Source organism: Elephantulus edwardii, unplaced genomic scaffold (genome assembly GCF_000299155.1).
Source record: "Elephantulus edwardii isolate Elephantulus edwardi_28Jun2011 unplaced genomic scaffold, EleEdw1.0 scaffold00028, whole genome shotgun sequence".
Taxonomy (NCBI): Eukaryota; Metazoa; Chordata; class Mammalia; order Macroscelidea; family Macroscelididae; genus Elephantulus; species Elephantulus edwardii.
The window spans coordinates 11408867-11427030 of NW_006399778.1; the positions used below are offsets into that span (position 1 = coordinate 11408867).

At 42.5% G+C, this 18164-nt stretch overlaps 1 protein-coding gene across 1 annotated transcript in view; it reads right to left on the bottom strand.

The window, feature by feature from the left end:
- The window catches only part of CDA (cytidine deaminase), a 43530-nt gene that overhangs the window by 8422 nt on the left and 16944 nt on the right, over positions 1–18164 (bottom strand). The window contains exon 2 of the mRNA XM_006883574.1: positions 6017–6128. Coding sequence (XP_006883636.1) covers positions 6017–6128 — 112 coding nt within the window. The remainder of the gene's footprint in view (positions 1–6016; positions 6129–18164) is intronic.

An 18164-nucleotide genomic window follows, 5' to 3' on the forward strand; every position in this document is an offset into this window, starting at 1 on the left:
TGGATGTCAGCTATGGTCTCTTCAGGGTATATTCCCAGTAGTGGAATTGCTGGGTCAAATGGTATCTCTATTTGCAACTTTTTGAGAAAGCGTTAGGCCCCATTTTCCAACAGCATTTGATCACTTTGTGCTTCTCGTCCCATTTTGGAAATTCTGCTGTTTCACTTTCATAACACAATTGCCCAACTTATCAGACTACAGTATAGTGTAAACGGAACTATATATGCATTGAAACTCAAGTTCATTGATGTTGAGCTGGCCTTGACTTAGAGCTGAATCTTCAGTGGGTTTCTGAGGCTGGGTTTCCATAGCATGGGAGGAGACAGCCCATCTTTCTCCCATTGAGCTGTATCCCTAAGGACCAAGGACATACCTGGCACATAGCAGGGGCCCACTAAATGTTTGTTAATGAAAATTAAGTAATTCCTATAAAGTGTCCTGCAGGGTGCCCATCCTCATAACACGCCATAGACCGCGAAAGGTAAAGTGACTCTCATCTCATACCTTACATGCTGTAGATTCATGAAAGGCAAAGGGCCTTGCCCCAAAGCACCATGCTAGAAAATGGCAGAATTAGGTTCTGAATTCAGAAACTAGGTTTTTGGTGGTTTGTGTGCCTTGCAGGAGTAAAAAGAATAATGCTGGTTTTGTATGCTGTGGAGTCAGAACTGACTCATAGCTGACCCTCCAGCTGGTATTCAGAGGCAGTAAATCCCATTGGAGGAGAAGACCCATCTTTCTCCTGCAGAGCAGCTAGTAGATTCAAACCACCTGCCTTTGATTCGGCAGTGAAACTCCTTACTACTAAGCCATCAGAGCCTCCTAATAATAATAACAACTTTAATATTGCATCCCCAGTGCTAAGAACTATTCAGAAATCATTTCAGTGAGTCTCCACTACCCAAAGGATAAATCTTACTCATCTTTAGTTCCAAGATGCAAACCAGGCTCAGAGAGGCTAAGCAACCTTCCTGAGGTCACACAGTAAGTTAACAGTGAAGCAGAATTTTAAATTGGGACTCATTAACCCTATAGTCTGGGCTTTTAGACATTTCTCAATATTCCCAGAAGTTTGGAAGTAAATACATTCCAGAAAGTGCATCAGAACATTCCCTCCATATGCTCACCTTTCTCTATCTCCCCTGCCCTTCACCTTCATGTATCCATTGTTAGATATTAACAGTTTGATGTCGTTTGTACTGACCTTGGCCAAACACTGCAGCCACACTTATCAGATTTGACAGGCTGGAAACTCATCCACTTTAGTGACTACAGCTGGGACCCCACTGGGGTAAGCTTATCTCTCTGTTGGTGAAATCCCATCCTGAGCTTTGCAGACACACGGGCTTCTCTGATTGGAAGCCTCCGTCTTTATAGATCGCAAAGGGCCTCTTAGACTAGTCACACTGCTTCATGTTAATAAGAGAATTGGCATTTTCTACTCTTCTAAGGCGACACTCCCAATTTAACAAATCATTAGAGCAATAATGACTGTTTTTCTGGCTTGGAGATGCTGGTACAGGCTGGAGATTCAGAATAGAGCTGTTGGATGCTAGAAAAACACAGGTTTTGTGTAAATAAAGATATTCACTAATCATCATTAGCAACACCCAGTCATGTTTAAAAGTAGATTATGGCCAAGAGAAAAAGGCTTTCATTTAGAAAATTCAGACCTGAGCAAGGTCACAGTGCTGTTACCCTTTTGTTGACTTTGGCCTCATTTTCCCCAGAATGTCATTATTTTCTTGGATCTGCTTTGAAATAGAGTTATTTCCCCCTTTTCATATAAAGTGTAATTCACATGCTGGTCTCTGCTTAGCCTCACACAATGTTCCCAGCGTGGCCTCATTTACTCTTCCTGCAGCGGAAGCAAAGCCAGCATGGACCTGGGTCCTAGGGAGGGCTTTCGACACGGGGCCCTTTCCCGAAAATACTCTCTTGGCTCAGAAACCAACCTTCAACAACCTAAACCAACTCGGGGCCAGACCAGTGCCATGAGCATCTTACAAAATAACTGTGGGTTGTTTCTATCCACAGCCCCCTAGGTCTTGGTCTTGCTAATGGAACAGCCCTGGCATTTCTACTTCTGGCTTAAGTGTACCAGGGAGAACTTGCAGAATTCACTCATGGTGCAGTCAGATGTCTCTCAAGACCAACAGCATGCATTTTCATTCTCGTGTTATTTTCTTGCATCATAAACTTGCTAGCAACATCCTATTCGCAGACAATGCGTAGGTGTACACAAGAGCAAATTATCATTAAATCAGAATCCTAACTGGGTCCCAATTAGTATAAGAGCCCATTAACAAGCTTATCTCTTGAAGCTACTGAGTCTGGGTGTAGGACTGACAAACACTCCTGGGAGTATAAGCAGACACAGCGACCAGGATGTTTAGGGCCGTGGGGAGAGGGGTGATCCGGGCTCTTGTTCAGCTGGCATCTCAGCTGCAATCTGAGCAGCATGAACCATCATTAGTGTTTGGCAGCCACCTGACCCGCTTATCTCTGGCATACAGGAGGTCTGGTGAGTGTTGCGAAAGGAATCAGTGCCTCATACGGCACCAACTCTGGAGAGCATGGAAAAGCATTGCACCGCCTGGCACAGCCTGGCACTGCAGAAAGAGACCTGAAGCAGGACTCAGCCCTTGTTCTGGCTCTGCTACCCACTCCAGGGAAAACTCTTCAGTGGCTCTAGATGCAGCTTTATTTATTTTAAGACTTTACATTTTTTAAAAAATGGTTGTAAAAATATATATCACAACACTTGCCATTTTACCCTTTTTCATGTGGACAATTTAGTAATATCAATTACATTAGTCATGATGGGCAACCCTCACCCATTAACATTGCCAAAGCTCCACCACCACAAATAGTAACTCACTGGGTCCTAACTAACCAATGGCTCCCTCCTTTTCCTCCCTTCCTGCCCCTAGTAACCACTAGTACTTTGCCCTTTACACATTTGCCCTGTCTAGATGTTGCATACACATGAGATCATACAACAGGCAACAAGAGGAGATTGCCTCATCTGTCTTCTGCAGAGTGGCTGGTAGATTTGAACCACTAACCTTTTGGTTATTTATATCCTTTTGTGGCTGACTTACTTTCTCAGCAAAGTCCTTTAAAGTCTCATCCAAGTTTTAGCCTGTACCGGCATCGCTTGTTTTATTGCACTTCTCAGATATTACGGTTTTTATAAAGTGGAAGTTTGTGGCAACTGAGCATCAAGCAAATCTCTTGGTGCCATTGCCCTTCCCATAGCCTGTGCTCATTTTGTGTCTCTGAGTCACATTTTGGCAATTCTCACAATATTTCGAACTTTTTCATAACACTATTATTGCACATCTAACAGACTACCAAGAACCAAAAGCCAAACCCACTGCCTTGGAGGTGACGTTAACTCACAGCAATGCTTCATCGAGTTTCAGTCTCTAAGGCTATAAACCTTTACAGAAGGAAACGGCTTTACCTTTTTCCCTATGGGAAATAAATCAGAACTGCCAAACTTCTGGTTAGCAATCCAACATGTACTGCATTACACCATCAAATCTCCTTCAGTAGATTACAGTAGAGTGTAATAAACTGTCATAGCACAAACATGACTTTTGTATACACTGAGAAATAAAAAAAGTGTGTGACTCACTTTATTGCAACATTCACTTTATTTGGATAGTCTGGAACTGTATTGGGCCTCATTTCTGAAGTTGTAAAATTGAGGTGGTGGCAGGGGAGTGAACAGTAAGTGACTGGTGAGTCCTTCCCGGTTCGGATTTCCACGCTGCCTTTCTGCTGTATCTTGTAGGAATTCACTCTGCTATACTTCTGTGTTATTAGAGCACGAATACGCCTGCCTTTGCCTGAAGGAGCCCTGGTGGGCAATGGTTAAGTGCTTGGTTACTAACTGAAAGGCCAATGGTTCAAACTCACCTGCCGTTCTTTAAGGGAGAGCTGTGGTAATCTACTTTCCTAAAGACGCACTCAGCCCTTTGCTCACTGCCATTACGTTGATTCTGACTCTTAGATTCCCTGTAGGATAGTTGTTGTTATGTACCGTTCAGTTGAACGTGACTCAGAGCCTCCCTGTGAACAATGGATCTGAACCCTGTCCTATCTTCTGCTGTCCTCACCATCTCCAATATACTTGAGTCCACTGTTACAGGCTCTGTGTCAATCAATCTCGTTTGGGATCTTCCTCTCTTATGCTGACCCTCTACCTTTCCTTCTCCAGGACTGACCTCTCAATAACATGCTCAGAGTATGTGAGATGACATTTCACCACCCTTGCCTCCAATGAGCAGCACCCTGGTCGAACTTTCCCCAAGCCAGACTTGTTTGTTCTGTTGGCAGTCCATGGGATAGCCAGCACTCTCCTCCAACACTGTAACTCAAAATCATCAGTTCTTCTTCATCATCCTTATCATCCAACTTTCAGGTGCATAGCATGAGTTGAAAAGATCATAGCTTGGATCAGCAACACTTGTGTCTTTTTACTATTTTTTTAACATTGACTTTTTTATTTATAGCTACACTTTAGTCTTTAAACTGGCATTGTTTCTCTTTAGCACTTTGGAGAGGTCCTTGACAGTAGATTTCTCTGATGTGACACATCTTTTATCTGCTCGTTCCAAGGGTGGTGATTGTGGATCCAAGTAAGACGAAAGCATTGACAATTTCAACCTTTTCTCCATCTGTCATGATGTTGCCTATTGGCCTGGTGGTTTGGATTTTTGTTTTCTTGATGTTGAGATACAATTAATCTTGAAGGCAGTAGCCTTTGACCTTCAGTAAGAAGCGTTTCAAAGTTCTCCTCACTTTCAACAAGCAAGGCTGTGTGTTCTGCATAACAAAGGTGGTTGATAAGTTTACCTCCAATCCTGATGCCATATTTTTCTTCACAGAATCCAGTTTCTTGAATTATTTGCTCAGCATACAGATTAAGTCTGAAGAAAGGATACATCCCCGATGCACACTTTTTAAAATTTTTAAACCATGCAGTGTTTTCTTGCTCTGTTCTGACAAAAGCCTCTTGCTCTATGTATAGGTTTTGCATGAGTACAATTAAGTGTTCTGGCTTCCCATTCTCAATACTAGCCATAATTTGTTGAGTAGAAATGTCCAATTGGGTTTCTGAGTCGGACTGCCTAACTTTATCCTGTAGAACAGCGAGTGGATCCAGACTGATGACTATTTAGTTAAGAACCCAACACTGAAGTCATTACGCCACTAGGGCTTGTCTATTAACAACTGCTATTTTTATGTGCCGTCGAGTCACCTTCGACTCATAGCGACCTATATATAGCAGCTCTGAAGCCTGCTCTATCCTGATCCAGTCTCACTGATTCTGACACCCCTACCGCCATTGCCCTAGTTACTGTATCAGTCCACCTTTTTGAAGGTCTTCCTCTCCTGAGCTGTCCCTCCACCCTTCTGAGCATGATAGCCTTCTCCAAAGATCAGTACTTCCTGGCCACATGCCCAAAGTATGTGAGACAGAGCTTCAAAATCCTAGCCTCCAAGGAGAAACTTGGTTTCACTCTCTCCAAGACATAACTATTTGTTTTCTTGATGGTCGATAGTATTGTCAAGACTCTTCTCCAGCACCAAAGACATTAATTCTTCTTCTGTCATTCTTAGTCATTGTCCAGCTCTCTGATTCATAGCAAGTAACTGCGAAGACCATGGTCTGGATCAGATGCACCTTAGTCTCTAGACTTAACAATATAGCCTTGAAAACCCTCCAGAGGCAATTTCTTTAGTGTTGCCGTGATGATTCATCACACAAAACAACAAGTCTTAAAAAAACCCTAAACAACAAGTCTTTGTGCTTTGGCTGTTCCCCTGCTGTATAGGCTCAAATCAAGGAGGGCAGAGTTCATTTCTTATTTCTTTATCCTTAGCACCTGGTCCAGGGTCCTACACAGTGCCAGGCACGAAGGGAATGCTGATAAATGTTAGAAGAATGAATGAATGCATAATAGACTCCTAGTAGATGTTGACTGAAAAGACTATCACTCACCTAGAAATAGCAATTGCTCTGAACTCCTTATACCCTTCTGAGATGGCCTTCTGGATGGCAGTTCGTTCCGCACAGATGCCCAGTGGGTAGCAGGCATTTTCTATGTTGCACCCTGAGAAAAGAGGAGAGCCCAGAGGTAAGGTCACTTTCTGCTGCATGTCCTGGAGAAGCTTGCCCCATTCCTGTATGGGGGGCTCCCAGCTGCTCTGGACATGGTGGGGAGAGGAAGAAGGTAATTGGACCTGAATATGGGAGGGGACAGGCACAGATTCTTTGGTTCATTGGTGAAAATAACCAATAATCACCCACTCTCATCACTCATCCTTGTCTCTATTTAAGTACAAAGCCAAATGGGAGATTAATCCAGACTCACTACCTTAATAAATAGAAGTCAAGACCAAGGTAGATACTGAAGCTTGAAGGTGAGCAGAGCCCTACAGCTTAGATCCAAGAGGTAGAGGCTATATAGGTGGGGTTTTGACACAAAGATTAGACCTGGGGGGAAAAAATATTTTCCTGGTTACTGAGTATAGCTATCAGAATACAGTCAGGGTTTGATGTGAGTTGTGTTACAAAACAAACCATGAAAACCAGTAAACAAGGGTGGAGGTGGTTAATCAGGGGTGGAGGGAAAGGGTGGAGGAGGGAAATGGGAAGGATCCAGTGTGAAAAACAATGTGTATGAGCTTTATAAATAAACCAATATAAGAACCCAAAACCAAAATAAAAAAACAAGCCAATAAACAAATAAAAAAAAATTCTCAACCTTTGGCTAGTCTCTGGAAAAGGACATCATGTTTGGAAAAGTAGAAGCTAGGAAAAAGAGGGAAAAATGAGATAGGTAGACACTGTAACTCCAAAAAGGGTTTAAGGACAGCAGAGATTGTGAAAATGGCACAGGACCAGGAGAGGACCATTCTGTTGAAATGGGGTCACCAAGTGTTGAAATTAACTCGACAGCACCTAACAACAACTCAAACATTACAAAAAGTTCTCTTAAAACAACCCCTGTGTACTGCAATCCCAGAGGTACATGGTTCGAATCCACCAGATGCTCTGCTGGAGAAGGAGGGCCAATCTCCTCCTGTACCAGTCAGATCAAATTTGACGGTACACACACAAAATAATAAAATAAATTTAAAACAAACGAACAAAAAACCAATCCCTGGACTCCAATGGTAATTGGGCTGCTAAGATGGCTCAGGTCCAAGCAAGGAAGTCCTCCTTAGTGACCCTCTTCAGCAGTGCCCATGGGGGACAGCAGCAAGGGCTGTTCCCAGGAGGCAGACTGGCTGACAGTGTTCAGGAAAATGAGGCCAGGACAAACGGTCATGGGAGCTGGTTTACCTTAAACATCAGAACACGTTATATGATCTCAATCATTCTTTGTAGCTTTGCCTGAAGCAGAGATCTTATTTGCCTGAGTATTCACTTCCTCCTTCTTTGAAATAATACAGGTGAGCCTATTCTAACATGACCACTCACATAACGACTTGGTTTGAGACTATATTTCCTAGGCTTCTTTTGAGTGTGGTGATGTAACCCAAGTGACATGGGAATCTTCTGGATTACATATTTTTTATAAGGAGATTGCTTACTCTTTTCTTTCTTTTTCTTCTTTCACAGGGTGGAAAATGGAGGGGATGAAAGTGAGCCAGTTTTGACGATGTGGCCTATGGTCACAAAAGTGGAGAAACGACTTGGGAAGAAATTTAGCTCCTAGTCAACCCATGCATTGGTTTTTTGAAACATGTCTCTTGTCATTTCATTGATTGCTGGGGCCTTATTTTTTGGTCAATTCCTTCAGTGCAGCCTGAAGTTTTCCCTTCGTCATCACTGGCTCTTTGTCAGATGCGTCTTCCTGAAATGGCTCTGAGTCAGTGTATTATTTTTGATATAGTGATTCAGTGTATTCTATCTTCTTTTGATCATTTCCTTGATCATTCAGGATTCTTTCAGCTTGAGAAATGACGAGTGAATACTTCCCTTTTCCTACTTCCAATTCCAGCTTTCTATACATTTAAATGATTTGTCTTCTCGAGCTGTCTTTTGAAATCTTCTGTTTAGCTCTTTTACTTTAGCAATTCTTTCCTTAGTTTTGGGTTCTCAACGTTATAGTGCAATTTTCAGTGTCTCTTCTGACATCCATTTTGGTTTTTTCTCCCCCCCCATCTTTATGACAACATTTTGCTTTCTTCCTAGATAATATTCTTTATGTCACCCCACAACACACCTGGTCTTCAATCATTAGTGTTTAGTGTCTCAAACCTATTCTTGCCTTTCTAAGAAGATGGTGCCGAAAGTGAAGAAGGAAGCCCCTGCCCCTCCCAAAACTGAAGCCAAAGCAAAGGCATTAAAGGCCAAGAAGGCAGTCCTGAAGGGCATCCACAGCCAAAATAAAAGAAGATCCGCACGTCACCCACCTTCCGGCGGCCTAAGACACTGAGACTCCGACGGCAGCCCAAATACCCCCGGAAGAGCGCTCCCAGGAGAAACAAGCTTGACCACTGTGCCATCATCAAATTTCCCCTGACCACTGAGTCAGCCATGAAGAAGATAGAAGATAACAGCACACTTGTGTTCATCGTGGATGTCAAGGCCAACAAGCACCAAATCAAACAAGCCGTAAAGAAGCTCTATGACATTGATGTGGCTAAGGTCAACACTTTGATTAGGCCTGATGGAGAGAAGAAGGCCTATGTTCAACTTGCTCCTGACTATGACGCTTTGGATGTTGCCAACAAAATTGGGATCCTCTAAACTGAGTCCAGCGGGCTAATTCTAAATACAAATTTTTCTCACCATAAAAAACAAAACAAAACAACCACCTATTCTTGAGATGGTTTTTAAGTTCAGGTGGAATAGGCTTAAGATCATAGTTTGGTTCTTATAGACTGGAATACCGATTGACATGCTTCAACAAATGGCTGCTCTCCTGGACATGCTCACCAGTTCGTGCTAGGAAATTTGGAAGACAGTTAACTGGCCAACTGACTGAAATCCATATTTATTTTCATTCTCAAAAAATGGTGGTCCAATAGAATGTGGAAATTATCAAACAATATCATTAATATCAGTATCAATTGGGAGCTCTAGTGACTGTAATGGAGCGAGGCCCCAAAAAGATCACTGAGCCAATTAGCCGAATTGACAAAGTTTATTTCGAGTTCGAACCTGGGCTCCCGCGTGCTGACACAGCAGCATCCAGAGAGCCCGGAATTGATGTCTGCCCCTCCTTTTATACCTCTGCTACTCCCCTGCCCAACCATACACGCCATGATTGGCCATCCACAGTAGTTGGGGTATTTGTCCACCTTCAATTGGCTAGCCATAGCTCAGGGAAACAGTTTGCTAACCTATTTGAATCTTATCAGTTACTTCAGATACAGGAATGAGGAAAATCCCTTGTGCCCTTAAAAAAAGAATTATTCCACTTTATGGCAGTTGATCAATCAGGGTGGGATTTACCACAGGTGGGGGTTGTTTGCTAAAAACCACTCAAGCGGGTGGGGTGGGGTTAACTGTACTTTACCAGAAACTGAGTTTCTGATAACTGGTCCTTTCAGTGACCTAATGGTAAGATGCCGTGCCACCGTCCCACAGGCACAAGGTTCAAATCCACCAGCTGCTGCATGGGAGGATAGGCAATCCCCTCCTGCCACACCTGCCTTGCCAGCTGCACGGTCTACGGCATCAGTGTTACAAGCGATGCGTGACTACAGGCTGCCAGGGTCCTACAGCATGATGAAGGCAAAGGTTGAGCTGAAGCCCGGATATTTGTGGAGATGTCTCACTCAAACTCTAGGGCTGAGTCAGGATTATAAAGTGTTCTGGGGAATGGGGTCTATTATGTTTAGTTACTTTCTCCATCTGTTTTGCTTTTCTTCCTCAAGTGTTCCTGCAATTCCAGAAAGTCCTGGAAAGTCAGAGAGCACTGTGAGTAATCATTACTTAGAAGAAAGGCTGGATGTTCCTGGAAATGGGGGGCAACCAAATCTAGTTGAAAGAATTCAGAGCATTGAATACTTCATTGAAAATATATTAAGAAATATTTCTGTAAATGAATCAGATAACACACCCTTTGCTATGCTTGTACGTCATCTGGATAATGATTCTAATGTGCCTTTGTATAAAGCTTTCGACTAGTTAAAGAATAAAACGAGCTAGGCCTCCATGGTGTACATTAAACCCTACTGAAAAAACTGAAGTACTAGCTGGAATTTCCAAAGCAATAGAGCATTATAAAGGGTCATATTATTGCCATGTTCATTATATAGCAACCGCCTGTCAGACTTTACAAAAAGTGAAAGAAACTTTTGAGAAGTGGCCAAACTGGTAACCACACGTCTGGCGTCTTGTTGAAATGCACCTTGTAAGACCGCATGTTTATGATGTTATCCTTTATTAATAGCTTACTGATCTGTTTGCGTCAGCTGTTTCTTACAACAGCAAATGTTAGATTTTTCAAAGTAAAAGTAAATGTCATGTATCTGGCATAGTGACAAGAAGGATTGTATAAAAAGTTCATTTATACTCAGTAAAGTTGGCAGCATCACAATCTCTCTCTGGTGTTGTGTTGTCTGTCCCGCCGAATCCGTTCCCACCTGACATCTTCACCACATCCCTGGGTCAGTGTCGAGACCGCTCACATCCCGGTCTGCGACACCCTCCCATGTGATTAACTGCCTCTGAAAACCCGCTGGAGGGTCAGTTGTGGGTCAGCTCCAACTTGACAGTACTCAACAACAATATCATTAATATCACATGCAAGCAAAATCTTGCTGAAGATTGTTAAAAAATGGGTATAACAGTTTCTTGACAGAGAACTGCCAATTTAGGCTGGATTTAGAAGAGATGGTGGCACCAAGGATTTAACTGCTGACGCCAGATGGATTGTGGCTGAAAGCAGAGAAGACCAGAAGGATGCCTACTTGTGTTTAATTGAAGGCATTTCACTGTGTAGATCATAACAAATTATGGCTAACATTACATTAAGAAGAAAGAGAATCACAGAACACTTAATTGTGCTTATGTGAAACCTATACTTAGATCAAGATCCTGTGATCCAGACAGAGCACTGGATGGTTAACAATAAAGAGAGGTATGTGTCAGGGCTGTAACCTTTCTCCATAACTATTCAACTTGTATGCTGAGCAAATCATTTGAGAAACTGAACTTAAGAAGGAGAACGTGGCCTCAGGATTAGTAGAAGACTCATCAACAACTTGTGCTGTGCAGATGACACAACTCTGAATGCCGAAAGTGAAAAGAACTTGAAGCACTTGCTGCAGAAGATCAAAATCAAAGATTACAGATTTCAATATGGATTACATTTCAACATCAAGAACATGAAAATGCTTACCACTGGGCCAAGAGGCAACATCATGATAGATGGAGAAACGATAGAGATTGTCAACGATTTAATCTTCCTGGGATCCACGATCAACTCCTTTGGTACCAACAGTCAGGAAATAAAAAGATATGTTGCATTTGGAAAAATCTGCTGTAAAAGATCTCTTCAAAGTGCTAAAGAGCAATGGTATCAGTCTAAAGACTAAGGTGACCTGATGCAAGCCATCATCTTTTCAATTACTTGCTATGCATCTATAAGTTGAACAACGACTAAGGATGACAGAAGAAGAAACAATGCCTTTCAGTTGTGGTGTTGGAGAAGAGTATCAAATGTCCCATGGACTGCCAAAAGAACAAACAGATATATTTTGGAGAAAGCACAGCCAGAGTGCTCCTTGGGGGCAGGAATGGCAAAACTTTGTCTTACATACTTTGGGAATGTTGGTAGGAGAGGCTCCTTGTTGGAAAGATGGATGGTCAATGAAAGACAGGAAGACCCTCAACCATGTGGACTGACACAGTGACTTCATCAATGGGCTTGAGTATGTCAGGAATGATGAGATGGCACAGGATAGGATAGAGTTCAGATCTATTGTTCATAGGGTCACTATCAGTCATACTTGATAGCACCTAACAACAACAACTGACTACCCTCCAGTGGGTTTTCAGAGGCTGTAAATTGTGTGGAAAGGAGATGGCTCATCTTTCTCTGGCAGAGCTCTAATGAGTTTGGGTTGACAGCGCGACTACTTCAATAGACCACCAGAGCTCTCAACAGCTGACCCTATTGCTCAGGCCCTCGGCTAGGTTTATGAATAAAGTCTCTTTGTCTCCTCCTTAGCTAGTGTTCCTATCCAGTTTCCTGGTTCCCATTTGAAATTACTTCCTTTAAATGATTTTGCAAAAGGCAAGAAAACAATAGAAGAGGGGTAAAAAACCTCTTTAAGAACATTTTTTAAAGGGAGAAGTGGTTTCAGTATAGAAGGACAATTAAGAGAGAACCCTTTATCAGGCTGGAGTCCATATCCTCTTAGCTTTGAACAGCAGTTCTGAGGAAGACCTCTTTATCAAGTTGAAATCTAAAACTGTTATTGTTTGTTGCTCCACCCTGGCTGTCTAAGCCTGGGTGTCATTCCCATCTACTAGTATTCTATTAAGAATTTCTGATCTTCTACCAGAGATTACTTTTTCAATGAATAGGAAAGAGAACTTTAGCTGAGTAACTGTTAGGTTTGTTCTGAATCACAGACTGTCTTATTTTTTTTCTTTCCCTCTTTTCATGATGTGAAGAATTATTTACCCATGAAATGATTCCGATTAAGGCGGCCAGCCTTCAGCTAATGCAGGAGGCATCACACAGCCCAGGAACACACAGTAGTGTAGGCATCTCTAAGTGGTTCCTCTCAACAATTCTTAACTCTGCTAAGAACTTCCAGGTGTCATGTAAGTGACCCCTGCATGAACATGTAGAGGGCAGCTATCTGGAAAGGGTATGCTGCATGATGACTAAATATCTATCTAGATAGTCACAACTGAAAGAGGAAAATCTACAGCGCATGTCCCATGATGAGTCCAAAAGACATCATCTTAAAGGCCAGCTACATGCCTACAATTTGCATGATCTCTCTTTTTCTGAAGGTAACTCCACTTTTCCCTCCTAAAAGTGTTGCATAAACATGAACTCTTACCCATGTCCTTAAGCTAGCCTGTATCTCCTCAGAACCCTTCCTTGCTGACAGATTTGGGAAGCAACACCACATGGGAACCCCCGTTTCCTATATGTTGCTGTTGGGTTTTGGTACCATTGAGTCGAGTTCGATTCAGAGTGACCCTGTGAGTACAGATCTGAAACCTGCCCTATCATGTGCTATCCTCATACTTCCTGACACACTTGAGCCCGTTGCTGTAGTTACTGTGTCAGTTCATCTCATTGAGGATTTTCCTCTCTTTTGCTGACTCGCCATCTTTCCAAATATGATTTCCCTTTCCAAGGAATAGCCCCCCCTAAAAACATGCCCAAAATATATGAGATGAAGCTTCGTCATCTTGGCCCCCAAAGATCACTCTGGTTGCACTTTCTCCAAGACATAGCTGTTCATTCTTTTTGCAATCCAAGGGATATTGGTACTTTTCTCCAACCCAAAGGCATCAACTCTTCTGTCATCCAGATTTCAAATGCATAACAAGTGATTGAAAAGACCATGGTCTGACTCAGGTGAACCTTAGTCTTAAACTGTTACATCATTGCTTCTTAGTATTCTGGAGAGGTCCTTGACAGTCAATTTTCCCTGTGTAATACACCTTTCATTTCTTCACTGCTAGTACCAAGGGTTTGTTGGAAATCATGAGGTCGGCACAGGACAGAGCAGGGCTCAGAGCTGTTGTACACAGGGTTGCTATGAGTTGCAAGTGATTCCATGACACTTAACAAATACCAAGGGGGTTGATTGTGCATCCAAGTAAGATGAAATTGTTGACAACTTCAATTGTCTTTTCAGTATAACTGTGGTTTTCCAGTAAAACTTCCCTTTACCTGCAATACCTGCCCACATCCTGTCCTTCCCACAATAATTACCTAGTTACACCTGGGTCCCTGCCAACTTCTCTCTCTGCCTAGCAAGTCTCTCAACCTTGGTCTTTTAGGCTGCCCCTGCCCTGGCCCTAACTCAATCCAGACACTTCCCATTACACATGATCAAGCAAATCTTGGATCTGACTTGGATCAGTCAAAAATGGTAGAAGACACAGTCTCTTCCCAGACAATTACATGTGTCTATTTTGGAAGTTCAGAAAGACCTATGCTTAAGAGCAAAGAATTAGCCTGCTCAAGCCTGGCAGAAATAGCTGTTTGCTGTAGCATTGAGTATTGTAGTGTTGAGCATTATTGAGCTGACTGTGAAAGTTCTATCTCCAAGATGCTAAGGGGCAGCAATGTCAGTTGAAAAACTTTAGGGTCTTAGTGCACCTGACTCAAGTCCTGTTTTTTTCAGTTACTTCCTATGCATCTGAAAGTTGGACCATGAATTAGGATGACCAAGTAAGAATTGATGCCTTTGAGCTGTGGTGTTGGATAAGATTACTGACCATTCCACAGACTGTCAAAAGAACAAACAAATATCAAAGAACAACTAGGGTGAAACTTGGTCTCACATACTTTGGGCATGTTGTTAGGAGAGGCCAGTTCTTGGAGAAACACATTATGCTTGGAAAGCTGGAGGGTCAGTGAAAGAAAGACCCTTAATGACAAAGTTACTACAGGAATAGGCTCGAAGTATATCAGGGATGAGAAGGATGGCAAGATGGGTGGGGTCATTGTTCAGATCCATTGTTCATAGAATCTGGACTCAAAAGCACCTAACAACAAAACATCATCATTGCCAATTAAAAAAAACGTCAATTTGCAGAAACTTCCCTGTTTCCTCTTCTTAGTTCCACCACCCATTTCCCTAGCTGTTGTGTGCATAGAGTTGGAACCAACCCAGAGCAGACTCTCCAGAGGGTTTTCAGAGTCAATACACAACCCTGCTTGCTGAAACTGAGGAGGACCTGAAGTGCTTGCTGCAGAGGGTCAAGGACTGCAGCCTCCAATATGGATTGAGGCTCAATGTCAAGAAGACAAAGATTCTCACCTCTGGACCAATTGGCAGCATCAGGATGGATGGTGAAGAGATTGAGATTGTTCACAGCTTTAGTTTGCTTGGCTCCACAGTCAACACTCTTGGCACCAGTAGCCAGGAAATTAAAAGGGGCATTGCCATGGGAAAGTCTGCTGTTAGGGACCTCTCCAAAGTACTGAAGAGCAATGGTGTCTCTCTGGAGACTAAGGTGCTTCTGATACAGGCCACGGTCTTTGCAATCACGTGTTATGCATCAGAGAGTTGGACAATGACCAAGGACGATAGAAAGAGAATTGATGCCTTTGAGCTGTGGTGCTGGAGAAGAGTATTGAGAATACCATGGACTGCTAGGAAAACAAACAGATTTGTCCTGGAAAGGGTTAAACCGGGTGGCTCCTTGGAGGCAAGGATTCTCAGGCTCCGTGTAACATACTTTGGACATGTTGTAAGGAGGGACCTGTCTTTGGAGAGGGACATCATGCTTGGGAGGGTGGAGGCACAGCGCAGGAGAGGAAGGCCCTCTATGAGGTGGATTGATTCAGTGACTGGGATAATCGGGATGGGAGTGTCAGAGACAGGGTGATTGGCACAGGACAGAGCAGAATTTAGGGCTGTTGTACATAGGGTCGCTATGAGTCGCAAGCGACTTGATGGCACATAACAACAACAACAACAAATCACATGGGAGGAGATTGTCCATCCTTCTCCCTGGAGCATCTAGTGGATTCTAAGTGCCCTAGTGATTGCTGTGCAGCTAGCATTTTAAAAGCGACAAAGCCCCTGAAGAACAAAAGAACACAAGCCAAAGGCCAATTTCACTTACATTCCCATCCTCCACAAACCCAGGTTAAAGGGATTCAAGAGATTCTCAGTTTTACCTTGGTAACCTTTTGTTTTTCCTTTTCCCTGTGTTTGTGAATATTTTATCACTGGTAAGACATCTGATATGGTTTCTTTGTCCATATTAAAGGTCTCTCATATTAAGAAGACTCATTAATAGCCTGTGTTATGCAGATAACACAACCTTGCTTGCTCAAAGTGAGGAGGACTTGAAGCACTTGTTGCAGATGATCAAGGAATGCAGCCTTCAGTATGGATTGCATCTCCTTGTCAGGGAAACGAAGATTCTTACCACTGGACTGATAGGCAACGTCATGATGGATGGAGAGGAGGTTGAAACTGTCAACAGTTTCATCTTTCTTGGGTCCACAATTAACACCTTAAGTACTAGAAGTTAGGAAATAAGGTGACATGTTGCACTGGAAAATCTGCAGTTAGAGACTTTTCCAAATTATTGAGGAGTAGTGATGTCAGTTTGAGGACTAAGGTGCATCTGATTCAGGTGGTCTTTCTGATTACTAGCTATGCATCTGGGACCTGGACAATGAATAAGGATGACAGAAAAAGAATTGATGCCTTTGAGCTGTGCTATAGGAATAGAACACTGAATATCCCTTGGATTGCTAAGAGAACAGACAGGTATGTCTTGGAGAAGGTGCTGCAAGAGTGCTCTTTGGAGGCAAGAATGAGGCAGCTTTCTCACATACTTTGGACATGTTGCTAGGAGGGACTACTCCTTGGAGAGGGGCATGATGTTGGGAAGGGTAGAAGTTCAGAAAAGGAGAGGAAGACCTTCAAGGTGGATTGACACATGACTACTGCAATGGACTCGTGTGTCAGGACGTGTGAGGATGATGGTGCAGGACAGAACAGGGTTCAGATCTTTTGTTCACAGCGTCACGATGAGTCATGCTAGACTTAATGGCACCTAACAACAACATCAAATAAAAAAGAACTTGCACCCAGTTATATGAGTACCACCCTTTCAGCACCCTTTCTATTTCAGTGAAATAGAATACTAACTCTGTGACCTGTATAAATCTTCCTGAATGATGTAGCCATGTTGGGTCTTGGAAGGAGCTGTCCTGCTGATCACCTTGATTGTCTCTTTCTTTATCTATTGGTCTCTATCCTTTTATACAGCATTCAGGAATAAGTGACTTTCTTGGCTTTTGGTAACTGCAGTTGTTATTAGTAGATGTTGTTGATCAAGTAGGACTCATAGCAACCTTAGGAATAGCAGATCTGAACCCTGTCCTTTCCTGTGCCATCTCCTCATCTCTGATACGTTTGAACCCATTGCCACAGTCACTGTGTCAGTCTATCTTGTTGAAGGGCTTCCTCTTTCGCTGACCCTCCACCTTTCCAAGCATGATGGCACTCTCTGAGAAAAAGCATTCCCAAAATATGAGAGATGAAGCTTTATTATCTTTGCCTCCAAGGAGTACTCTAGCTGCACCTTCTCCCAGATGTATCTGTTTGTCTTTTGGCAGTTCATGGGATATTCAATACTCTTGTTCAGTGTCAGAGTTCAAAGGCATAAATTTTTCTCCAATTCTTATTCACTGTTCAGCTATTGAATGCATAGCAAGTGATTGAAAAGACCAAGCCTGAATCAGGTGTATCTTAGTCTTCAATGTGGCATCATTGCTCCTCTTTAATTTGGAAAGATCTTTGAAAGCAGACTTTTCTAGTGCATTATGTCTCCTGATCTCCTGATTGATAGCACCAAGGGTGTTAATTATAGATTTAAGTTAAGATGAAATCGTTGACAACCTCAATCCTTTCATGATCTATCATGACTTTGCCTATTGGTCCAGTGGTGAAGATTTTTGTCTTCTTGATGTTGAGATGCAATTCATATTGGTGGCTGTGGTCTTTAATCTTCTGCAGCAAGTATCCAGTCATCCTCACACTCAGCAAGCAAGGTTGTGTTCTCTGTGTAAGGCAGGTTGTTGATGCGTCTTCCTCCTATCTTCATGCCACATTCTTCTTTACTCCAGTTTCTTGAATGATTTGTTCATTGTACAGATTGAATAGATAAGGAGAAAGGCTACAATCATAATGGAATCCTTTCTTAATTTTAAACCACACAGTGTTCCCTTGCTCTGTCCAGACAATAGCGTCTTGGTCTAGACATAGGCTTGTAAGTGCATAATTAGGTGTTATGGGATTCCCATTCTTCTCAGTCTAGTTACTGGTGTGTTTTGGGTTTTTTTCTCCTCTCTCTACAACAAGTAACAGAAAGAACTTTTCTTTTTATTGTTTGTAAAACATCTCAGTGGGACAGTAAAGGAGAAAGAGAGAGACAGATTTTTTTTTCTATAATTATATTTTAT